Source organism: Gracilinanus agilis, chromosome 2 (assembly GCF_016433145.1).
Source record: "Gracilinanus agilis isolate LMUSP501 chromosome 2, AgileGrace, whole genome shotgun sequence".
Classification (NCBI taxonomy): Eukaryota; Metazoa; Chordata; class Mammalia; order Didelphimorphia; family Didelphidae; genus Gracilinanus; species Gracilinanus agilis.
In genome coordinates, this window is record NC_058131.1 from 172,869,908 (window position 1) to 172,897,368 (window position 27,461).

The 27,461-nt window shown below is 33.0% G+C and overlaps 1 protein-coding gene across 1 annotated transcript in view; it reads right to left on the reverse strand.

The window, feature by feature from the left end:
- Nucleotides 1-27,461, reverse strand: part of KCNU1 (potassium calcium-activated channel subfamily U member 1) — a 274,056-nt gene that overhangs the window by 225,946 nt on the left and 20,649 nt on the right. The window contains exon 4 of the mRNA XM_044659543.1: nucleotides 15,263-15,324. Coding sequence (XP_044515478.1) covers nucleotides 15,263-15,324 — 62 coding nt within the window. The remainder of the gene's footprint in view (nucleotides 1-15,262; nucleotides 15,325-27,461) is intronic.

A 27,461-nucleotide genomic window follows, 5' to 3' on the forward strand; every position in this document is an offset into this window, starting at 1 on the left:
ATGATTTTGTGGGTTTATTTTGTATCCTGTAACTTTCCTAAAATTATTTCTAATAGCTATTTAGTTGATTTTCTAGAATTCTCTAAATATACCATCATAACATCAGCAAAGACTGATAGTTTAGTTTCTTCCTTGTCTAGTCTAATCCCTTTGATTTCTTTTTCTTCTCTAATTGCTACTACTAGCATTTCTAAAACAATATTAAATATTGTGGTGATAATGGGCATCCTTGCTTCACTCCTGATCTTATTAGGAAGGCTTCTAGCTTATCCTTATGGCAGATGATACTTGCTGATGGTTTTAAATGAATACTGATTATTATTTTGAGGAAAGGCCCTCCTACTCCTATACTTTCTAGTGTTTTTAATAGGAATGGATGCTGTATTTGGTCAGAGGCTTTTTCTACATGTATCGAGATGATCATGTGTTTTCTGTTAGTTTTGTTATTGATATGGTCAATTATGTGGATGGTTTTCCTAATAGTTTCTTTGAATTCCTGGTATAAATCCTACCTGTTCATAGTGAATAATCCTTGTGATGAATTGTTGTAGTCTCTTTGCTAGTATTTTATTTAATATTTTTGTATCTACATTCATTAAGGAGATTGGTCTATAGTTTTCTTTCTCTGTTTTTGCTAGTAGTAGAGTTTAGATGATTGGCTGGTCAGCATGAGAAAAGGCTTCTATATCTGGTAACTCTTCCTAGCAGGTGATCTTCAGAATCTTCCTAAGATAATTCAAATGGGAGTGGATCAATTTTCTGACATAATGCTGGAGTACTGTCCAGTTTTACAGGTATATAATAATGAGGTCAACACAATGCCTCTGTACTTTGGTAGGCAGCCTAATAACACTTCTCTTCCACAAATATAGAGACTTTCTCAAGGTAAAACATATAGTAAATATCAGAAATTGGATTTGAGCCTAAGTCTTCTGATTTGATATTTAATGTGAGTTCATCTAAATCATATTGCCCTTTCCCATGTTGAACAAATAATTTAGTATAATTCTTTGCTTCTATTTATATTTTAATATGCATGGAATCTTTATTTTAGTACTCCATTTTGACCACCTTTGGGAGTTGTAGTAGATCACTAGAACAAAGACTATAAATAATTCCAGAAGCAGGGTGTTTCTATTTTAGGTGATGTTCAGCGAAGCCTTGTTATATTAGTAATAATTGGGAAATTTCTTCACTTGATTTTTAGTAATTTCTATTTCTTCTCTTTAAAATCATTTTATCATTTACTTTGACACTTGTCTCTTAGGAAAATATTTCTTATTTTTATGTATTTATCAAATATAATATATTTTTCAACTCATTATTTTGCCAGATAACTTTGAAGTGAAGTCAATAATTTTTATTCTTCTAGTTATATTTATTTTTCATATGCTATGACATTTAAATTTTATATAATAAAAACTGCCTATTTTTGCTATTTATAATTTCTTCTGTTTCCTATGTAGATATTAATTCTGCTTGTTTCTTCTTGAATTTTTATACTCTTTACATTTAGCTATATGGTTTAAGTTACTTATTTAAACCTATTTTGTGTCTACTATGCCATAGATATCTTCCTTTTCAGGATGAAAACTCACTCCACCTCTGGACCACTTCTTACATTGGAAGCAATCTCTAGCTTCTCAGTCTCTCCTTCTGATTGGGCGGTTGATCCCAGAACCTCAAATTTATGGAGGTGGCCCAGGCTAATCCTATCTTCATTGTTCTCTAAGATGAACTGCTTACTCATCTCCACAGAACTTTATTTCCACATGTGGTGGCCAGGCTTCTTTGTCTTCTCCCCTTATTTTCAATTCATTTTTATATGTTGTCTTAGTCTATTAGAATGTAAGCTCCTTAAGGACAAGGACTACCTTTCTGCTTGTATTTGCCTTTTTAGCACTTAGAACAGTGGCTGATACCTAATAATTTCTTAAGGTTTGTTAACTTGAAACTGTTTCCCATTTTTCCCTGTAGTTCTTATTAAATATCTTTTTAGTAGTGTATGTTGACCTTATTAGATACCAGCCTTCTTTGTGTGTTTCCTTGTTGTATTTACATACTATTATATTCTATTGACATGTTATTTTTCCAATTTACTCATTACCAGATACTTTTGATAACTGCTTTAAAATTTGATAATTACTTAAAAAATTGTTTCATATTCAGTAATGCTTAATTCCACTTGCTTTTACTCCCTTCCCCATTAAATTCATGCTGTTTTATTCATTCATATACATTTTGTTTTGTGTGTGTATTTATGTGTGTATAATTTAATAACAAGTTTTTAATTTTTTGGACATAGAAAAGATACAGAAATAATTTAAAAGTTTTGTCATCTTTTATTTCTTTAAATACTATTTTAAAATTCTAATTATGCGATTCCTATGTATGTGTTTTACATATTATATTATTGTACATAATATAATGTTATAAGATTACATTACATGTTGTATATTCCAATTGTTTTGTATATTGCATATTTATTTCATCTTTTTTTCTTTCTAGTCTATTTTCTGCCAAGTTCCCTTTGTAACATAAAATTAATGTTTTTTTAATTGATTTTTGTGCTGTTGCCATGATAAAATAATTAATTTCCTTGATTAATTTTAAAACTGATTCTCTGATGTGTTGCACACTATTTCCAAAAAACGATGCTTTACCCCCTCTTTTTCAGATATATTACCTTAGTTTTTCATTCTCATTATAATAGTTAACATTTATGATATATCAAATAATAGTAAAAGTAGTGGATATCTTTGAATGATCTCTGATCTTACTGAGAAAAGTTCCAGTGATTTCCTATTAGAAATAATACTAATTCTTGATTTTCAACAAATGTTTTGATCAGTTGAAGAAAAGCATAGTGCCTGAAACATGGAAAATATTCAATGTTGCCTGACTGAAAATGAAAACAAGACAAAACATTTTTTCAAGGTATCTCCCACACACTACTTTGCTTTTTTAGAATTATAGCATCTAGCTGCTACCTTATACAGAAATATGCAAATTATGTATAATAATAACATATAATTAAATTTAGTTATACAATGAACCTTACAACTTTTTTAAATTTGTATCTAATATTATTTTACATCTGATATTTCATCTGTTCTCTATAAGATGAACCCCATGTAGTCAATATTTTTCTTAGAATTCTTTGACTTGAATATTATTTAGGATATCAACATTTATTATCTATTTATATTCATATTTTCACATTTCCTTTGTTACTATTCTGACTTTTATTATAAGTAAATTATTTGTTCATATTTTAATTTTTCTATATTTACTAATGACTTTTTATTCCTATACTATTGTATTATTCATTTTTGTAAAAATACTATGTGATGCTAAAAAATAATATATTCTTTGTTATTCATATGAAAAATTCCTCAGACCTATCAAATCTTATTTTTTCAATAATCATTTCAGATTTAAAATTTCATTTTGTTTCTCTGACATATTTATTGAGAATAAGAAAGAGGATGCTTAAAATTGTCTACAACTAGTGTCTAATTGTTAAGGCCTTTTCTACTTGGATTTTGGTTATATTTTCTTTTAAATATTAGATGTTATTCAATGCATGCGCATATATAATACAGATATTTATCTATTGCATTTTTAAGTTTTAACATTTATTATTCCTGATATTAACTACTTTTACTATTTCCTAACTGAATGTTATTATTTCAAGCCTTGTTTTGTTATATTATTTATAGCATAGCATGTTTATATGTATCTCTCTGTTTTAAATTTGATCTTTTTATATGATAATTTCTGAAGTTCTGGTTTCTAATCTATCTTGAAAATTTTGTTGGGGAGTCTAGCTCATTAACATTCATGGTTATGTTTAAGTTTCTTCTATCTATTTTGCTTATTAAAAAATGATTATTGGATGTTAGAGGAAAATGTCTATGTGAGGGATTGTGTTTAAGGTCAACCATCCTCCATAACCTAAAAGTCATAAGGCATGCACTAAAATAGGAACAAAGAAGTAACAGAAAAGAATTCATTACATAAACACTCTCTTGGAAAACTAGCAGAGAATACAAAAAAAATGATATTATTGTTCAATCATGTATGACTTTTTGTTACTCTGTGGTTGATACTATCCATGGAGTTTTCCTGGCAAAGATATTGAAGTGATTTGCCATTTTCATTTCTAATAGATTAAGATAAAAAGAGGTTTAAGTGACTGGTTATAGAGTGAATAAGTGTTTGAGGCCAGATTTGAATTCAAGATTTCCTGACCCCAGGCAAAATACTTGATCTCCTGAGCCAGCTACCTGCCTCCTGCAAATAAAATTAAAAAGAAAAAGAAATGAAGAGATCTCTATATACCAAATGTACATATGAAAGATTTGGAATTTGTCAATGGAATTCAGAGTCAAGAAATTCTCCCCTCTGGTGAAAGTTACAGCCCATCTGTATCTAAAGCTTAAATTGTATGGAGCTACCAAAGGCTTAAAAAGGTCAGTGGAATAGAGTAGAAAGCTAATCCACTAAGGAAACTTAAACAGAAAGTCAGCATCTAACAAAGGCAAGAACGAATTATTGGAGAGAGATTTGGCACAGTTTTCATGGGAAGGAAATGGAAAAGAATTTCAACTTAATTTAAGTCATTTCACTCAGTATCAGTTCATGGAGGTGTTTCCAGTTCATATAGAAATCAAGTCATTCATCATTCCCAATAGCACAATTCTATCACCATCATATGCCATAATTTGTTCAGCCATTCCACAATTGAGAGACACCCCAGAAAGATATTTTATAACAAAATTTGATTTTTAAAATTTTTTTCTCAAATGAAATCAATGAAGAAATGGGAAACCATCAATAAAAAAAGTTTATCCTTCAAATATATCTGAACAGGTTTGATATGAAGATAGATACATGCAGAATTAACTCAAACAGATTAGACCAAGATTAATTTATCAATGAATATATATTATCCAAAGATATGAAAAAATATCAAAAGATAATACCTTTTCAGTTTTCTAACTATTTTTATTAGCAATATTAAAAATGTTATGAAAAACATCTTTGAATCACTCATAAGGACATTGCAAAATAAAATATCTTCAAAGTTTTACTTCGCACACAGAAAGCTGGCCAATTTTTTTAAGATGGGAATTTTTATCATTGCAAGCACCTACAGAAAGACAAGAAAACTGATGGGCTTTTGGCAGAACTGTGAATTTGTCCAGCCATTCTGGAAGACAACTTGTAATTAAAAATAAAATGGATATCATTATGCCACAGGAAATGATAAGTATAATCAAGCCAAACAAACTCCCATATTGACTATGTCCAAAAATATATGTTTCATTCTGCAACTTGAGTCCATTAACTCTCTGTCAGATGGCAGGTAGAGTCAATCCATAAAAGTTTAATAAAAAGAAAACTTTTAGCAGAACCAGGAGAACATTCTACACAGAAAGTGAAACATTTGTGAAATGATCAAATGCAATAGACTTTGCTACTAATGGCAATGCAATGATCAAGAACAATTCTGTGGAATTTATCAAAAAGAATGCTATCCGTATCTAGAGAAAGAACTATGGGAGTAGAAATGCAAAAGAAAAACATATGATTTATCTTTTGGTTATATGATTTGGGATTGTGGTTTTTAAAAGATTATTTCATTACCAACATGAATATTATGGAAATAATTTTGAGTAATAAGACATATTTAACCAGTGAACTTGCTTGGTAGCTCTGGGAAAGGGGAAAGAAGAGAGGAGGGAGAAAACTAGAATCATGTAACCATGGAAAAATATTCTTAAAAATAAATATAAATAAAGATTTTACATGTTCAGTCATGTAAAATATGTTTCCATATTAATCCTTTTGTGGAAGGAAACTCACATAGTAAAAAAAATTAAGAAAGTGAAAAAATGTTCATTTTGCTCTATATTCCGACTCAGTTCTTCTTCTCTCGAAGTAAATGGCATATATGTGTGTGTGTATGTGTGTACGCCATTTATATATGTATATACATACATACATAAAATCATGAGTCCTTTGGGAAAGTTTTAGATGACTGTATTACTGAGAATAGTTATTATTCACAGTTGTTCATTATAAAATATTTCTGTCACTGTAAAATGTTCTCCTGGTTCTGCTTTTTCACTTTTTTTTAGTTCATGTAAGTCTTTCCAGGCTTTTATGCCATCCTATTCCTTGTCACTTCTTATAGCACAATAGTATTCTATTACAATTATAAAATGTTACTTACTCAGCTATTCCCAATTAATGGATATATACCTTCACTTTCCAAATATCTCCCCACCACCACCACCTAAAAATTGCTGCTAGAAAGAGTTCTAGAATATCAGGACAGTTTTCTTTGATGATTTCTTGAAAGATAATGTCTAAGCTCTTTTTTTGTTGTTGTTCATGGCTTTTAAGTAGTCTAATAATTCTTAAATTATTTCTCCTGGATTAATTTTCCAAATTAGTTGTTTTCCCCATGAAATGGTTCACATTTTCTATTTTTTCTTTCTTTTGACTTTGTTAGATTGTTTCTTGATGCCTTGTGGAGTCATTAGCTTCTACTTGTCCAATTCTAATTTTTAAGACATGAATTTCTTTTTTTATTAATTTTTTTTATTTTTAGAAAAAATTTCCATGGTTACATGATACATGTTTTTACTCTCCTCTTCACCCCCTCAAACTCGCCCCCCCATAGCTAACTCAAATTTGCACTGATTTTAACATGTGTCATCAATCAAGACTTATTTACATATTATTTATAGCTGCATTGGTGTGGTCCTTTCAGGTCTATATCCCCAATCATGTCCTCATCAACCCAAGTGTTCAAGCAGTTGATTTTCTTCTGTGTTTCCTCTCCTGTAGTTCTTCCTCTGAATGTGGGTATCATTCTTTTCCATAAATCCCTCAGAATTGTCCTGGGTCATTGCTTTGCTGCTAGTACAGAAGCCCATTACATTTGATTTTACCTCTGTGTACAAAGTTCTTCTGGTTCTGCTCCTTTCACTTTGTATCAATTCCTGGAGGTCTTTCCAGTTCACATGGAATTCTTCCAGTTTATATGACATGAATTTCTTGAGCGAACTTTTGTGCCTCCTTTTCCATTTGGTCAATTCTATTTTATAAAGAGGTCTTTTCTTCAGGGAATTTTTTCACCTCTTTTTCCAAAGGGCCAATTTTGTCTTTCAAGTTTTTCTCTTCAGTTTTCTTCAGTTTATTTTTGCATATATTTTTCCATTTGGACAATTCTGCTTCTTAAAGCGTCTGTATTTTTATGCTTCTCTCACCAAATGGCCTATTTTGTTTTTTAAGATAATAATTTTTTCAGTATTTTTGATGCTCCTTTTAGTGTGTTTGACTCTTTTTTAATAGTCTTTTCTGTAACACTATTACTTTTTCCCAATTTTTCGTCTACCTCTCTCTTATTTGTTTTTAAAATTCTTTTTGAGTTCCTACATTAATTCTTTTTGCACTTGATAGAAATTCATATTGTTCTTGGAGGCTTGAATGAAGCAGTATTGACTTTGTTTTCTTCTGAGTCTGAGTCTCCCCTGTCACCAAAATAACTTCATAGGCTGAGGTTTTTTTGTTGATGTTGTTTGCACATTTTCTTGCTTTTTCTTTTCTTTTTGCTTAAAAAAAAAAACAATAAAATTGGGCCCTGTAACTGTGGCGAAGAGAGTACTGTTTCAAATTTCAAGATCTTTGTGCAGCTACCTTAAGAGCTGGTACTAGGTGATCTATCTGCTTTCACTTTTTCCATGGTGGTATGGTATAAGGAGAAATGAGTGTATTACTCTCCCAGCATGTCCTCTTTTCTGTGCATAATCCTCAAGTACTCTTTTACCCCTTGGAACTGTGACCATGGTTACCTGATCCTCTGTGGTTCCAAGTGTTGGTGTGTGCTGATGCTTCTCCTCATTCTGTGACTGCACCCCTGGACTAGATCCTGCTTCTGCATATGGGCAATGCAATAAGAGTCTTGTACACAGAGTTAGCAAAGTTTTTAATCACTTTCACTAGAATTATATAAAACACTTTGGTGATTTTATTGGTATAGTACTAAATTTATAAATCAATTTCTAAAGTGTCATCATTTTTATGAATTTGTAGATACAGAAGAAATGGATATCCATGTAATTTTTATGAATGTTTTCATACTCAGGGAATATTTTTAATTGTATTTCTGTTAGAATGCTTGTCCCTTGCTATTATAACTCTTAGATATTCTTTGAGCTTTTTAGTAATCTTGAATGGAATTTTTCTTATTGTTTTAGGCTGTTTTTTATTACTAAATTAAAAATGCAGTTGCCATTTATTTATTTTGCATTTTTTAACTTTCATGAACCATAATTGTTGTGCTTTATTTGCTTTTTATGAATTTTTCTAAGTGAAATCTCAAGTCATCATTAAATAGGAATTGTTTGACCTCTTCTATACAAATGTTTATGCCTTAATTTCTTTCTTTTGTTTCAGTGATATTTCTATCCTTTCTAGAATTGTCAAATAACAGAGAAAATAGGGAGCATCACTGCTTTACTTTTTAATTTAGTGTGAAACAGCATTTCAAATTATAAGGGTAACAAAAAATTTATTATTTTGCTTTAAATTTATTCCTTAAATCATAATTTTAAAGGTCTTTTCATATTTATGCTCTCTAATTTACTTTTTTTTCTTGTGTCATAAATGAATGTGCTTGGTTTTTTTTTTAAGGGTTTTTTGGAATATCTACTATTATTATGTACTTTCAGGATTTTAAAAAAATATGCTTTGTAATGTTGAATTATCCTTATATATGTGGTATGAATTCAACTTACTAATAGTGAATACCATGTTTATATGTGTCTAAATTTTTTTCCTATATCTTTTTTTTTTTTTAAACCCTTACCTTCCGTCTTGGAATCAATACTGTGTATTGGCTCCGAGGCAGAAGAGTGGTAAGGGTAGGCAATGGGGGTCAAGTGACTTGCCCAGGGTCACACAGCTGAGAAGTGGCTGAGGCCAGATTTGAACCTAGGACCTCCCGTCTCTAGGCCTGACTCTCATTCCACTGAGCTACCCAGCTGCCCCCTCCTATATCCTTTTTATGGAGATTAAAACTTTTTTTTATTAATATTGATTAACGACATGGGTCTGTATGTTTCAGTTTCTGTTTCATCCTTAATTCATTTAGATATTATGGTCACATTTGTCTAAGAATGGGTTTGAACATGTTTTCAATAATTTTTTAGAATAATTTAGTATTAACTGTTCTTTAAACATGTAATCATATTTATTAATAATTCCATCAAGACCAGATTTGTTATTGTTTTCAATGTGTGTATGTGTGTGTTCATGTGTGCATTGCCCTCTCTTTCATAGTTTCTCTATGGCTAGTTCATTTTAAAAATAATATTTTTAAGTTTAATCTGCTCATGTATATTTTTATTTTGGCAAAGATGCCTGAAATGAATCTTATTAAACACACCTCTATTTTTTCATTTTTAGTTTTTCAGGATTTATTTTTCTGTAGTACCTTGACCTCTTTTGCTTTTTTGGAATATGCACTTTTTCTTATGATTATATTTTCTCCTGTGATTAACTATTCATGATCCTAGAATTGTACTATGTTAAACAGAATGCTTTGCCTTGACCTTTAAATATTTTTTTTCTCACGTGAAATTTGTGGCTTGTTTTGGAAATTGTGGATTTCTTTAAACTGGAGGTGATCTAAACATTTAATCACCCTTTTGTTTTCACCTTTATTCACATCAGAAGAGTTTTCCTATATTATTTTTGACTTGGCAAATTATTCTGGGATACCTATAGTCTTTTAGCAATTTTTGTTGATCATCAAGGCCATGTGCTGCCTTATTGTGAAAGTTGTCCTTGTCTTCCAAATTTTCCTATACTTCAATAATTTCATGTTCTGATATTCTTGAAGAGCATTGGTTTTGGAATCAGAGAATTTGGGTTTAAATCCTCTTTTTGCCACTGAATACCAGTGTGACTTCAAATAAGTCATGTCTCTGAGCTTCACCTTCATCACCTGTAAATTTAGTGGATTCAACAGTATCTATTTCTTAGGAAAATCATCCATTATATATTGAGTTTTTCCTGTCAGACTTATGAATAAGGTAAAATTTTATGACCAAATAATACATAGAGAACATAATGAAAAATGAAATAGGTAATTTTGATTACATCTAATTAAAAAGGCTTTGCACAAAAAAAACCAATGCAGCCAAGATTAGAAGGGAAACAACAAATTAGGGGAAAATATTATAGTCTTTGACAAAGACCTCATTTCTAAAATATGTAGAGGACTGAAAAAATTATAAGAATACAAAGCATTCCCCAATTGATAAATGATCAAAAAGATAGGAACAGGCAGTTCTCAGATGAAGAAATTAAAACTATCTATAGTCATATGAAAAATTGTTCCAAAATCACTGTTGATTAGAGAAGCACAAATCAAAATAACTCTGAGGTTTTACCTCACACCTATCAACATTGGTATCATGACAGAAAAGAAAAATGATAAATGTTGAAGGGGATACAAGAAAATCAAGACACTTATACACTGTGGGTGGAACTGTGAACTGATACAATCATTCTGGAGAACAATCTGGGACTACACCCAAAGGGTCATAACATTATGCATATCTTTTGACCCAGCAATACTACTATTGGGTCTGTATCCCAAAGAGATAAGAAATAGGGGAAAAGGATCTACTTGTTCAAAATTATTTTTAGTGACTCTTTTTGGAGTGTTATAGAATTGGAAACTGAGGAAGTGTCCATCAATTGGGGAATGACTGAACAAGTTGTGGAATAAAGTTTTAATGGAATACCATTGTACTTCATGACAAACAGGATCAGTTCAGATAAATCTGGAGTTACATAAACTTATGCAAAGTGAAGTGAGCAGAGAAAAGTATATAAAGTAACAGAATTATTGTGTTGGAAATTTACTCTGAAGAACTAAATTATTATCAGCAAGACAAAGTCCCAAGATCACTCCAAAAGACTCATGATAAACAAACAAACAAACAAAAAACTATCCATAGCCAAAGAAGGAATTGTTGGAGTCTGATTCCATGTCATATTAAAATATTTCCTCCAGGAGTTTTTTATTGTTATGCATGATCTGTATCTTCTGTCACAACATGTGAAATATGGTAATATGTACTGCACGAAAGCACTGTTAAATCTATATTAGACTATTTACTGCCTTGGGGAGGGTTGTGGGCGAGAGAGAGAATCTGATCCACAAAATTTCAGAAAACAGTTTTCAAAAATTGTTTCTACATGTAATTGAAAAAACTAAAAGAAAGTTTAAAAATTATTGTTCAATGTGTTCTGGCTTTTGTTTGAAATCTTTCTCATTTTTTGAGTCCTTTTCTTGTTTTATCTACATGCGAGTTAGGTTTTTATTAAAGTTTTCTTACACTGTTTTATTTTACCTTTTTTATGTTTCCAGTAACTTATATGTAATTACCTCTATCACCATTTGGACTCACTGATGCACAGACCCCCAAGGTGAGTATTCTGGTTGTCTTCAGGTTCTTTTATAGGGATTGAACTTTAGAATGAAAGAAATGCTCCAGTTGGGTTTTAATATCTTTTTTCTTTAATACCCTTTCACTTCTAATTTAAGGCTCCATACTGAGTCCTGAATTGTCTGCATTGTCACCTTTTCTTCTCCAATCATTCTTACTTTCCTTCAAACTGATTTTGTAGGTTAATTCTCAGCTACCTCTCATGTAAAGATTTTCATCATTTTCCATAAATGACACTGCTTGGTTTCTACTCCAGAACATCATACCTGCCCCAAGATAAGCTCATGTCCTGAAATGTCACCATGCAGCTTGTCTCAACTTTTGATATTCAACACCATCTCAGTTCTCTCAGTTGCTTCTCCCCTCTGTTGGGAGGCCTGGAGGTTGGATCAATAAACTTTTTCCAAAGCCTTTTTTATAGGGGGTTCAGAACTGTCCAGATAACTCTTTATTTTCCATCAGTGTCACTGCTTGGTTTTCATTCCAAATACATCATGTCTAGTAACTGGTACTCCATGGTGGCCCTCCATCTTCTTCTGACCTTTTTCAGTTTCCTTTTATGTACTGTCTTCCCCTGTTAGATTCTAAGCTCCTTCATACAGATGAGCAGAGACTTTTATTTATTTATTTGTTTAAGTTTAGATCTCTAAAGTTTAGCACAGAGCCTGACACATAGTAGGCTTTTAGTAAAGGTTTATTGAATTTGAATATTATGTTTCACAGGCTGAAAGGGCTCTAGAATCCCTGTGATCAAAGTGAGTCACAAACTTGTGAGTTTATTTGTAGTCATTACTCCTGGACTTCTCTTGGTTGGAGCTGGGGTGGCTGAGTTCTCTGATAATTTTATCAGGTTTTTTTTTTTTTTTTATCAACCCCTTGTAAGGGGTTTACGTCTCTGCATGTGAGTGTGTGTGTGTGTGTGTGTGTGTGTGTGTGTGTGTGTACACACACTATTTCAGTTCAATAATTCCTCTTCTCAGGTTGTTGAGTTTGCTGAGTATTACTGAAAATAACTCCTCCTCCATACACCTCTAAATTCTCTTCCTAAAGCATGAATCTTACCATTTACAATATCACTACCACCTCCATCAAGACCCTCATGTTTAAGTCCCTACATTGTCTCCCTGTTGCCTTATGGATAAAAATACAAGCTTTTGATTTTTCATTATCTGTCATTCTTTCGTTATCTGACCTTAACTACCATTCCAGAAACATTATTCCTTTTACATATCCTGTTCTAGCCAACTTGTCCTACTTTCTATTCAGGGAACTTGGCAACCTATCTTCTATATCTATGATTTTGCTTAGGACAATGGCTCCTGTGTTTTGCATGTACTTCCTTGACACTGTCACCTAGAATCCTAGCTTCCTTCAATGCTTATCTACATGAAGATTTTTTTCTGTTCCCCTTGGTTGTTCCTTCTGTCTTAAACTACTGGGTATACATATTTTATGTTTAGATATCATACCTTTTCATTAGAATACAAGTTCTATGATGTAGGGGCCATTGTTGTTTTTTTTTTCTTTTTTTCTTTTTCTGTTGATTTTTTTATTCTGACTTTAGGCTTTAGTACAGTGCCTCAGAGAAAGGAAGCATTTAGTAATTTTTTATTGGATCCATCAACATTTTGGGATTTATAAATTGGGTGGGACTGAAATAAAATGCTTCTGCAGTCTCCTCAACTCTGAGAGTCTGTAATTCTATGTTTTTCAGTAAAGATGAGATATTTCTGGTATCTTCTCTTCCATGACCCTATCATAAGTCATATGAAACATGGGAAAGAGTGGACTAGAGCCATCCTGCCATTTCCTTCTCATCATATCATCCAATCCAAAGGTTTCTCTAGTCTCCAGGACTATTCCATGATTGGAAAGATGCCACGTGAATTGGCTGGTAGATTCTAGGCCAACTTTTCTGTGAATTCCCCAAACTCTAGGGTAGTTCTATGTTTTTGTGTAATATATAAGTTAGTACCTTCCCTATGGATGATAGTTGACTTCAGAATTATGCTCAGCCTTTTACCTATGAGGTCTAGGAGATAAGTGGATTAAGATAGGAAAAAATGAGCTATAAATGAAATTCTAAAACCAGTTGTATGCTCTTCAATATGCTCGCCAACATTAGTTCTTAATCTAAAGTCATATACTATGTGGAAGAATTATGGAATCATAGATTCTCAGAGTTGAAAGAGATCTAATCCATCATATCTCCAAGTAATAAAGTTGTCTAAAACATCCATAAAAATTGCTTATTTAGCCTAAAGTTTGAATATCTTCAGGGACAGATAACTCACTATGTTAGGAGGCAGTTTATTAGATAAATCTGTTAAGTGTGCTGAAATTTGCTTCTGTTTAGAAAGCTCATCTGTAAAAATAATAGTTGTCTTTTGGCAAACATTCTGTCATTGTTATTAAATATTCACAATGAACCTGTAATGTAAATATTATTAGTAGTATTATTGTATATAACACAGATAGTATTAACAATATATTATAGATGAAGAAACTGAGGGTTACAAAAATTAAGTGCCTTGAGTATAGTCATGCAGTCAGTAGACATAAGAAACAATTTTAGTCCAGGACTTTCTTAATCCCAAGGCCAGCCTTCTACTCACTTCTATCTACCAATCCTCTCCTTACTGTGATAATTTACAAGTGTATACTCCAATAGGAATTTTGAGCTCTGGGCTCCAGAAATTTGTCTATTTTTCAAAAAAACAACCCCCCCAACAACAACAACAACACACACAACAAAACATAACAAAATAAGCAAAACCCCAAACAACAAAAAAGACTGAGGTAGAGTTCTGTGCCAAGAACAATTTATTAAAAGGGACTTGGAGCTCTTCACTAAATAGAATCCCAGATCTTACTCATAATCTGAAATGCCCCTCCCTCCAGGAAACAAATTTTTAGAATGCTTTTTTCCCAGATCATAGAGAAGAATCAGAAGAGGTAGAGTAAAATACAAAATCTCATTGGTCAACAAAGCTATACCTTGATTCTTAAAGAGAGTCTAAAAAGGTTAGCTGACAAATGTCAACATGGGTGATCACAGGATAGGACAAGCATACAGCTAAGACACCTTCCATGTTGAGCAACCATGGTGGAATAATAAGGGCTGTGGCACAAGAATGGAGTAGTTCCTGAAATAAGGGGACTTCCTATAGTATTAGAACATTTCTATCATGCTGAACCTCAGTGATTAAATTCAGAGTGGAGATTGGCTCTCACCTTCTGCTCAAGGGTGGAGGTATACTAGTCAACATGATTAAGCAAATAAAATGTACTGTTTTAAGTCTAATATAAGGAAGAAAGTCATTAATATGATCCAATCATCCTATATATAATTAATGATTAAACTACCTGACTAAATATATGACTAATTAGATATTGATGGATAAGTTTAAAAGAAATAATTACTTCCCTTTTGGAATCACCTTAAACCAAATACTATAGATTAGAAATAAATTAGACAATAGGTCGAAAAATCCCTCATTTCTGATTGCACTCAGACTGTTTACTGACTGGATGAGTAATGGATGGAATGATGTTTTTTTTCCATTCTCCTGTCCTGGATAAAATCACAATTGTAGAATCCAAGAGCTGGAAGGGACGGAGAGGTCCAACCCTACCTGAACAGGAATTCCCTCTACAACATCTCTGACAAGTGGTCATCCAGAAAATAGGAATGCTTCAGTTGAACCTGGTCTAGTTACACTTACTTTGATGAGCTGATGAAATAGATTACAAGGGATGCAATGCTCAGTAGAAAGACAAGGATCATCTGAAAATACAAGTAGCAACAGGAAAATATCCAAGTTAATTTATGTTCTCTTCTCTTCTCTCTCTCTCTCTCTCTCTCTCTGTCTCTCTCTGTCTCTCTCTCTCTCTCTCTCTCTCTCTCTCTCTCTCTCTCTCTCTCTCCTCTATATTTCTATCAAATTATTACTTAGACTTCTTAATTGTGCACAAAATTCTTAATGCTATTTTTCTTTATTCTGAACTATGAACAATCTGAACTTGACAAGCCATGTGTTTTAATCAATTCCTTATCTTCTGCCTTAACTCATGCTTACTGTATGTTTCTGTAACATGAGAATAATACTGTGATAATTTATCATTCAAGATTGTGAGAATCAAATGAGATAAATGAAGCACAGGGTGCTTTAGATTGTTAATTATAATCATTTAGGGTTTATTTCATGAATCATAGTTTACATGAAGCATAGTTTGCATAGTGTACTGGTCCTAGCTCATAAGAGTTAATTGTTAATTTTTGAGTCTGAGGATTTACACCTCAGAAAGTGGCACATGCAACAAATTAGGGCATGATTTATTGTTTTGTTCATTGTCTAGACTTAAGAATGTGAAGGAGAAAATGTAAATAATGCAAATTCAACTTAAAAGAGTCTCATTTTTATATTATCCATCTTGAGAAAGTTGGTTGTTAAACTCTTACCAGCACACCCTGGTTCCATTGTTCATCTGTTAAAGGTGAGGAATAAGTAAAACATAAAAGGTAAGCTCTTTGACGGCATTGGCCATTTCATTTTGGTCCCTTTATTACCAGCATCTTGCACTGTATTTGACACATATGGGAAATTAGTAAGTGCTCACTGATTGACTGATTATAGCCCATGCATTACATTGGTTTGCTAGCAATGTTCAGGGATGTGGACATTCTCCAGGTCCCTTCTACTAGCACTAGCTAACAATGTCTTCCACTCATAGGGTACCTTGTTTTGTTTGTTTGTTTTCATGTTTTCTACATGTCTATACACATCTTTCCCTCATTTGGACTGTATTTTCCTGAGGGCAGGGACTCTATTTTATTTGTTTGTTTTGCTTCACTTTGTATCCCTAACACCCAGAACAGTTGAGTGGCACATTATAGGTGCTTAATAAATGCTCTCTAGAAGGCTGAGGAAGGGAAGTACTCCCTTGCATACATTCCATATGGACTCCTATGAGAGAATGGACAACAATCACAGAAAATGAAAAAAAAAAAAAACATGGATGGGGAAAAAAAAAAAAAAACTTGTGATGAGCAAAAATCACAAGAGGCAGAGTTCCTGGTATTAAAAAATAATGTATTAATAGATGAGTCAATTTAAATTAATTGGTCAATGATTTTCTTGGTAACCATAGACAATTCATCCAGAGTTTTGAATCATTTAAATACAATTCTGAAAGCTCATTTATTCGGCTTTCCCCAGTCAGCCCAAGATATATTGAATTAATGGATATACCTAATTAGGAGGTGGGCTAATATTTTCAAGTCCCTTGCTGATCCCCTAATGATAATGGAGTGGGGGTGGTGAGTCATATGCTTGATTTAATATCTTTGCTGATCTAGATGGAGGAATCAAGTTAGGTCTAATTAAGTTTGACTTCCATCTTTCATCCTAATGGAGGAAATCAAGGATATGGTCATGCCACCTTTAGACATGCTGAGTTGGAGACAGATTTGTTGACCAGAAAGGGTGAATCTTAGATTCTCAATATTAATTATGGCCATTTTAGAAGCTGCTTTGGGGCAAGGCATTGGGGGCCATTCCTATGATTGTCAGAAGAAAAGAATGAGGAAAAGGTTTAAAAAATTCTATATTACAGAGCAATATTAGAAATAAAAATGATACAATATTAAGAATAAATATTCTCAGGCTGAAATCTGCATAAATAGAGGGAGAATTTACATTGATGGGATCACAAATACCCCATAGTTTCAAATTATTAGTAATTCAATTGTGATTGTCACCATGATCATTCTTAGTCTTCTTTCTATAAATATTTATCTTTTTTCTCATCTTTTTTTAGATATTGGAGATTTAAATGGCCCTCAGAAAAGTTACTATTCTGTTGTTAATTTTACTAATCTTGGCTTAGAATGACTTCACTTCTGTATTTTACAAGCACATCCATGCTCTGAAGGCTATCTTGTCACCTTTTTTCCATGTGACTCACAGCAATTTCTTCATTCTCCAACTTGTTATTAAGTCTATAGCATTTGATGATAAAGTTTTTTTTTTAATTTTTTTCCACAATTTTTTTATTGCAGATGTTTACAAAACCAAACAATATAAGCAATTCCACCTGGGTAAGGTGGTTTAATTAATAGTTTTAGAAGCCTATTATTCACCCCTTTCTTTGAACATTTCAAGATATTTCTGATTGGCGAAAACCTAATTAATGGTCCATCAAACCCTTAGCCTTTCTCCATACCAAATGGTGGGCAGGTGAAGACTTGCACAATCTTTGGAAAAGAATCCTTGTCTCCTTCATTTACTAGCCAAATTATATTAAAAAGGGAGGCATCATTTGGGATTTCTAAAGACAAAGAAAATGCAAAAAGACAATAGACTGGATGTAATCTCTGACTTATATCCCAGATACAGCAATATACAGTAATTCTTCTTAATAAGCTGGAATTGGAGCCTTTTTACTACAAGGCCCTGATACAAGATTTAATATAGTATAGGAAAAATAAATACTCACAAACAGAAATTAGTTTAAATATCTCTTCAATCACTTTTAGTTTGGGATCCGCCCTTTCTAACAGATAAAGTTTGGGTTTGAAGCTATTCCTTTAAATTAGTCCTAAAATTAGTTGAACTTTTTCTCATAGCTAAAGTATAATTTTATTAACATGTGTAAAAAATGGAAGGAGTTAAGGGTATATTTGGGTACAAGAAAATTAATTATTCATCTAATTCATACAAATAAGGAATAAGTAGTTTCCATGTTTTTTCTAGCCCTGTTATCATAATGGTATAAAGCTTTTCCCTCTATTTCTCTTCTGATAGATTAAGTGATGAGACTCTCTGAGAAAAAAGAGACTGGAAAAAAACAATTGAAGGTGTTTAATTTAATTATCCCTTACAGCGCAGTCATAGGACTAGACATCTTGTAACTGAGAAAAGATTTATATTTAATCATGTATTCAATGATATTTTGATGGCAAATAAATTCCAGTCAAGAAATACATTTGACTTGATGAACAAATTCATGTTGAATTGATTAAAACAATTTTTTCTAAATTACATGTCGATAAAATTCAGAGGTAATATGGTATGAGTTGTAAATTGTTGTCAAACAATATATATATATATTTCTATGTTAGTTATGTTATGGAAGAAGAAATTCATAACTTACACTAGAGAAAAATTCATGGCGAAAATAAAGTGAAGAATGGTTTGCCTTGATCTTCAAATACTGTCAGTTGCTTTTAGGGAGTTTATTAGCCTTTTCTGTTATAAAACCCTGGACGTTGTCCTGCATCCTTGCATTGCTATTAATAGATAAGTCATTCCTAGTTGATCATCATACATTATTGTTGCTATTGTGACAAACTGCTCCTAGTTCTACTCATTTCTCTTTGCATCACTTCATATAAATCTTTCCAGGATATTTTTTGTGATCATCCTGTTTGTTTGTCATTTCTTGTGGTGTAATAGTTTTCCATTAAAATACATATACCAGAACTTGTTCAGTAATTCTCCAATTGATGAATATTCCTTCATTTTCCAATTCTCTGCCACCACAAAAGAACTGCTATAAATACTTTTGTATAAGGAGGTCCTTTTCTCCTCTTTGATCTCTTTGGCATACAGTCTAAGTAGATATTACTGGTGGTTGAATTAATTAAAAAACAATACTCTTAACTTCTGTCTTAGAATCAATACTAGGCATTGGTTCCATGGCAGAAAAGTAATAAGGGCTAGACAATGAGGATTAAGTGACTTGTCCAGGATTAAACAGTTAGGAAATGGGTTGAATTGATTTTTTTAAAAAAGAGACAGTGAGAAAGGTACCAAATTATTCCTCAAATAATTTTATTTAAGGACTATTCCAAAATAATTGTCTGGTTCTATTGGTAATAGTGTTTAAATCAAGTTTAAACATACCTTTAAACATAGAAAAGGTAATAAGTAAAAATTGAAAAACATGCTTATACCTATTTCAGTCTAATGTTTTTGTGATTTAAATGTTATTAAGACATCTGACATCCTTGGGAAATATGCCCAAATAGCTGGTTCAGACATTCAGAGAGGCAAGTAAACCTCTTTTCATATTTTTTCATCAATTTACTACTTGGTTACATTAAAATTCCCAGGCATTTCCATACCTCACCACCTTGCACTAGAGAAAACATCACTTCACAAAAATATATGTATTTATACTGTCTTTCCCCCACCGCCCCACCCCCTGGTATCAGTTCTTTCTCTGGAGGTAGAAGTTCATGAGATATTCTTCAAACATTGATTCTTGAGCTATATAGAATGCTTTCTTGTTCTACTTATTTTGCTTTTCTTAATTTCTGCATTTTAGATATGAGTTTTCTATCTGAAAAATTGTCTCTAAAATTTCCTCCCAGTTTTTCTTTCCCTCTAATCTTAGCTACATTAGTTTTATTTATACAAAACCTTTTAAATTTAATTGCTGTATTTCTGTTCTCTTCCACTGTTTTGTCTTTCTGTTTTTTAGTAAGTAACAGATAACTTTGATAATTTCTGCTTTATAATCCAATTTTAAATTTGAAACTGCTAGACTTACTTCCTTTACATTTTTCAATAATTCTTTGTATACTCTTGATCTTTTCTTTTTGCAAATGAATTTTACTATTTTTCTACCTCAATGAAATAACTTTATGGTAATTTAATCAGGACATTCTTGAATAAGTAGACTACATAATATTGTCTTTTTTAACTAAATCTGTAGAGAGCCATAAACAAACAATTTGATCTGTAATTCCTATCAGATCCAACTATAACTGATGATGATAACCAATTTATAACTTCTTTCATTACTCAAAGATTTCCTGTGTAATAAATCATGTTATTTTGAAAAGAAGGGGGAATATGTTGGGAGCTATTAAGAGAAATTAGAATCTCAAGTAGATATTTTTATCTGGACCCCATCAAAAGATCAATATAGACCAACAGAGCCATGTATTGGCTTTTCTCCCTATCAGAGTAGAGACCAGAGTGGGATATCTAAGATAAAAATCTGAGATTCCTCTTTTGATTCCTTTCATAATTCTCACATTTCTTTAAAATGCATTATAATCTTATTGAAAAAGCTTTGGGCTCCCAGTAATTCAGCAGGAGAGGGGCTAATACTTCCCCCTTTTGACTGAGAATGCAGCTGCTTAGTACAGCCAAGGTTGAACCCTTGGCAGGGCATTTTCCCAGAATTAAAGTAAAATAATGAGGCTCAAAAATTGTTTAATACCATCAAGCCTGAGAACTTCAGGGGCTTTCCAGCCTAATGAGATGTCCCAGGCTTCACTTAATGATAACACATATAGCTGATAGTTTAGCATAGGTTTTTATCTACACCTGGAGTCTTCCAAGGCTTTTGTTTTGACTATAGTAAAAATACTGCTCTCTGTAACTGTGGGAAACTTTCTTGGGCTTTTGGGGGAAGAGGATCTTTAACTTTCTATATAATAAACTGGTGTCTCCATTGTACCTTGGAGCACTTTGAGTAACAAGCTGTGTTTCCAATCTGTTTCGTTCCTTACATCTGACGACCACCCTAGGCCACTCAGATAAGTCTCTGGTTATAGAGGAGGATGTCTATATAAATCAGCTCTTTTCCTCCATGAAAAATTAATATTTCTCCAGTTCCTTAAATCTGACTTTATTTGTATGAAAGGTGTCTTATAATTATGTTCATGTTGCTTCTGGTAATACTTTGGCAGCTATGAACCCAAATATTTTATTTTGTCTGGAGTTATTTTAAATGAAGTATCTCTTTCCTGGATAATTTCTTATAATATGATGTCAAGGCTTTTTTTTTTGTTCTAGGCTTTCAGATAGTCCAATGATTTTCAATTGCCTCTATTGGATCTGTTTTCCAGGTCAGTTGTCTTTTCAAGAGATATTTCATGTTTCTTTCTATTTTTTCATTCTTTTTGTTTTGCTTTATTAATTTTTGCTCTCTCATGAGATCATTAGCTTCTGCTTTCCCAATTCCAGTCTTTAAAGACTGATTTATTTTCAACTATTATCTTCAGGTTTTCATGGCTTCTAGAAGGTCAATTCTGGCCTCCAATTTACTTAATACTTTATTTGATGTTTTTGCCTCTTTTTCTATATAGGTAATTTTGTCTTTTAAGCTATTATTTTCTTTTTGTATTACTTTCATTTCTTTTTCTAACTTTTTTCCCATTTTTCTTTTATCTTACTTATTTGGTTCTTGAACTCCTTTTTCAGTTCCTCCAGAACTTGTGACCAATTTCCAATTTTTTTGGAAAGTTTGGTTGTGTTTGATTGTTTCTTACTTTCTGCTGTTGCTTCTTTATTTTGCTCTTTTTCTCCATAGAAATTTTCCAGGGGCAAGAGCATTTTTTGCTATTGCTTATTCCTTTTGCTGCTAGAGCAGGGGTCTGCAACATATGGCTCTTTCTGCAGGAGCCATAAAGTCAATTTTTTTCAGGCGCTGTTATAGGAGCACGCACTGTTACAGGAGTGCACACTGTGAGCACTGTATGGCTCTCACAAAATTACATTTTATAAAATGTGGCATTTATGGCTCTCGTGACAAAAAAGGTGTGCTAGAGGATTGTGATTCATGCATGTTGGTAGTCATTACTTTCTTAGCTTCTTTCTTACAGGACTTTGCCTTGGTACTATCTTTTCTTCCCTATAAGAAGCCTGAATGAGGACAGGTAGCTCTGTGATGTTCTTTGTGTATAATGCACTTTAAAGATTTTTGCCCTGAGGCTATCTTCTGAGCCCCTGCTGCCTTGGCTGTGGCCAGCAATGTTTCTATCCAAGCTCCACACTCTGCTGCCCAAGCTCCATGCTTTTCATTCACAAGTCTTGTGGCCAAAACCTGGCATAGCTCTCAGGGGTAAGTCTGTGGTGCTTTCAGCCAGCCCCTGGGAATTTAGAGATTGCTCCAGCCTTCTCTCTAATTCTAGAATGGTAGGTGATGTGGAGGAGGGGTGATCAGTTTGCACTTTGATTAGTGCCATTTCACCCCCTTATAGTGAGGGAATCCTCACTCACTGCCTAACTTTCATGCTATGTTCAGTGGGAGAGCCCCTTTACTCATCTGGTTTTGATTTCTGTCCTTTTGAGACTCTTTGTAATGATTGGTTGGAAGAAGATTCAGAAAGCACCTGCTATTACACTGCCATCTTGGCTCCATTGGAGTATCTCTTTCTATCCCGTCTGTATTTCTGAGTACATTGGCTTCAATATGAGGTATAAAAGTCATATAAAGTTAATGGGTCTATAGACACCTTCAGTTTGGTCTACATGATTTTTATAATAGGAGAAAAGGGACAAATCTGGGGATTACATCAAAGAAACTCTTAGCAAAGTATGAGAGGGTAAAATAAATTGAGGAGTGAATGTGAGGAGTGAATGTAACAGGGAAGATTCAAATATAGATGATTTGCAATATTTCATTCTTGAATGAAACGTGGGTGAATGCAGGCTATGTCTAAGTGGGGACATCTAACAATTTGAACATTGGGTCAGATTAGAGCATAGGTCTATCATGTGGTTATCGTATTTTGAACATATGCTCCCATGAAAAGAGGATCTAGTCTTGGTAGGGCAAGAAACCTCTATTTTATTGTCTAATTTACAGTTAACTTGTAAATAAAGGTTTTCAAGGGAGCAAAGGAGGGGAATTTTAACAAATAGCAACTCAAATGTATTTTTACACCTGAATGATTAGTTTACCATTAATTTAATTTGATAGCTTTTAATCTATTAAGGGATGGAACTACTTCTTAATAAAAATCAGAGCAATCAATAATAGTTCCTAATTAATAATCAAGAGCTCATCCTAAATTGCACTTAACACTTATTTTAGTACTTGTGGTACTATAATAGACATCTGAGGGAGTGTTTGTACCAACTATTCTTGCTATGCCAATATAGCAAGTGATCTCACTAAAAACTAATTGTCTGTTGCTTTCCTTTCTCATTTTACAATTATTATTTTAAAAGAAATCTAAAATGGCAAACAGAAAAACTGAGAATGCATATGAAGAAAATGTTTAAAGATAGCTATGGAATGCAGCTCCAAGACAATAGGGAAAAAGAGAAAGAGAAAATGATTTGAAGATCATATTGCAGGCTTAAAAAGCTTGACCCTTTAAACTAAATTTGACATCTTCAAGTATTGAGCTTTTAGCTGCTTCTCTGGCTAATCTGTGAACCTCAGCATTACCTTTTACTTTTGAAGAAACAAGAACTTATTTCTACTCAACATTCATATTCCAAGTCATATTATTCAGCTTAGTGAAATTGGTCTTTGGGGAGAATATTCTTATTTTTATTAATTTTCAAGACATTTTCTTTCCAGTTGTTAATTCATTCATTCATACCTTTAGTGACAAGTTGGCTGTCTGTGTACCTAGTGATTTTCTCAAAGTTTTGAGGTTTATCTTGCTCAATCTTTTTGATTGTCCAGGATATATACTACTTATATTTAGATAGTGGTTAGTAGAAACCAACATGTTCTTGTGCCCTTTTCTTTGCAGGCCCTCTTGACATATATAATGTTAGGGTCTGATCCCTGGTGCTATTGCCCATACCAACCTTTAGAGCTTTTATTCTGCCCATAGTTATAGCTCCACCAGTCCTGCTTATCGTGTTTCCAACTAATTTTCAGTTTCTCCAAAGTTTTTGTAGAATAGAAAAATGACTAACCATGAGAGAATGCTTCTTTTTCTTTGACAGGTTTTTGTTAGTAACATATAGAAATGTTGATTATTTGAGTGGGTTTATTTTATATCCTGCTACTTTGCCAAAATTATTGATGGTTTCAACTAGTTTTTTGTTGAATCCCTGGGTTTTCCACATATACTATCATATAATTTACAAAGATATATAGTTTTACTACCTCTTTGACCATTCTTATTCCTTCAGTATATTTTTCTTCTTTTCTTACTATTGCTAGCATTTCTAATATAATATTAAATAACGTTGTTTATAATGGTTATCCTTGTTTCACTCCTGATATTATTGGGACAGCTTTGAACTTTTCCCCATTATAAGTAATAATTGCTAATTGTTTTAGATACTTTGTATCATTTAAAGAAAAAAATTCACTTATATCAAGATTTTCTAGTGTTTTTAATAGGAATGAATATAGTATTTTGTCAAAAGCTTTTTTCTGCAACTATTGAATATAATCATATGAATGAATTTGGCAACTTTGGTAATTTATATAATCAATTATGCTGACAGTGTTCCTTAAATTAAACCATGCCTGCATTCCTGATTTAAATTCTGCTGGCTCATAATGTATAGTTCCTTATGATATATTGTAGTCTCCTAGTTTTATTTAGGATTTTTGCATCTATATTAATTAATGAAATTAGACTATCTTTTCCCCTTTGTTTTTGCTCTTTTTTTAAGGTACCAGCAACATATTTGCTTCATAAAAGCAGATTGCTAGGATTCTTTCTTAACTGTTATTTTAAACAATTTATTTAATATTAGTTGATGCTTAAATGTTTGGTAGAAATTCACTTGTAACATCTATTCCTGATGGGTTTTTTTTCCTAAATAAGATCTTTTATGGCCTATTCCATTTCTTTTTCTAAAATATGCTTATTTAGATATTCCATTTTCTCCTCTGGTAGTCAAGGCAATTTATATTTCTGTAGGTATTTTTCCATTTCACTCTTATTGTTAATTTTTGACACATAATTGGATAAAATAATTCCCAATAATTGCTTTGATTATATCTTCATTGGTGGTTTATATTCACTGTTTTCATTTTTAATGCTAGTGATTTGTTTTTCTTCTTTCTTTTTAAAAGTCATATTAACAAATGGTTATTCCTGAGTATTACTGGTTCTTCCAATTTCTATAATGCACATTCAGATGTAGTTCCTGCTCTTTCCAGCTCATACCTCAGTCTATGACTGACCTCAAGTGCCCTGACCAGTGCTCCTAGCAGTACTGCCAATGCAAGCAAATGTTTTGCTCCCCACCTCTCCCAGACAATTCCCAGATGGCTACAAGCATTAGCTCACCTCTCTCTGAACCCACAAACAGGGACTTTACACTCCTAGAAGTGACCACAACCAGCAGGGCCTGACATTTCAGCAATTGTACTCCTACTGGTGTGCTCACCCCTTGCCCTTTATCTCCCACATCCTGGGATGAAGTAGTTGATTAGCATGCCTGGGGCCCAAAAACCTTCTCTTGGCAGAGTGAGTGGGTACAAATATCCAGAGCTGAGGTTACCACCTATTCAGCTGCTCACCAGGGTTATCGTTTGTTGAATCCTATATTTGCCCGTGGGGTGTTTACACTTCACTCATGTGAGACCACCACCAAGGAGGTCACAAACCTTCCTCCCAGGTTTTCTTTGGCTGTATTGTTTCACATACTTTTTCTTCTTTATTTTCTTAAACCATAATTTCTTCATTTCTTTACTTTTTAATTTAATTTTGTTTTTTGATTACATGTAGAAAGCCTTTTTGATAATTGTTTTCTGACATTTTGTGATTCAGATTCTCTCCCTCTCCACCCCCCAACCCTGTGAAGCAATAATAGTCTGATAGAAGTTTTATCAGTTCTTTCACATAAAACATAGTTCAATATTCCCCACAACACATGATGATTCCTAACTGTTTCTGCCACTTTTGAGTTGACTCTGAATCATTATTTTTGATTATTTGTTGGGGAATTTGGAGAGTGAGGTAATGTCTCATCCTATTCCACTATCTTCCTTCAATGCACCTAAAAACCTCTTTTGAAATCAGATACTATGACACTTAAACAATGAAGAGATAGTATAGAGCATACAGGTCAAAAAAGGCTTTGTTAAAGATGATATGGCAGGTTAGCAGTTTGATACTTCTTATTGGATGCTTTGTTAGCTTTGGAAAATTGACCATAATTTCTTTGATTATCTTAACATTGGGTCTTCTCTCCCCCAAGCAAGTAATAACTAGAGTCTACTTACCAGTAAACGACCCACAAAGGTCTGCCCTGAGATCAACATGTCGATACGCTCATGAAAGATCACATGAAATTTGTACATCTTCGAACGACTGATTTTTAATCTATTCGATGGTGACAGCCACTAGGGACAAGAGAAATCCATGAGAGAAAGTAAATGCTGGCTCTCAGAGAAAATAGACTCTCCTCTGCAGGTGGAGCTACGTGAGTTAAGGTCTTTCAATCAAGGTCTTTGCTCTCACTGAAGTTATCTGCCCACCTCTTTACAGATTCTTATAAATCCCTCTGCTCCACGATACATTTGTATTGATGAAGACTCAGCTTTAAAGTTTGCCAAGAGCTTTACAAATATCATCTTCTTTATCCTCAGAACAACTTTAGAAGGTAGTAACTTAATAATCCCCACTTTAGACATGTGTGGACCGAGACAGGCAGAAGTTAAGAGACCCTTTCCCTGGGTCACATAATTTATGAGTGTGGAAAGCATGATCTGAACTTGGGTCTTCCCAATGACCTCTCCAGCACCTTCTCCACTGTGTCACTTGATTCTGGAGGTGTGGAATTGAGGAGTGCTCACTGAGAGAAGAGAAGGGTGAACTTTGCCTGGCAGTTACTCTTGACCTCTGGAAAATGAGTTAGTTTCACAAAGCAGAGGAATTTCAGTTAACGTGTCTTTCTGATCTATAATAATGACTCTTTGGGATCATGGTTCTTTGATCTCTTTGTTGCTACCAAATTTGATCCGTGCCCTATATCTATATCCATTCCCATGGCCTTGCAAATAATGGATACTCAATGATACATTTGTCAATTTTGCCAGTCCTACACTTACAGTAGGAATCCCTTTTACGTGCTCTTCAAGTGGTCATTGAGTCCCTTTGCAGGCAGCTAAGTGGCATAGTAGATAGAACACTGGTCCTAGAGTCAAGAAGACCTAAGATCAAATACAGCCTCAAATACTTATAAGCTGCACAACCTT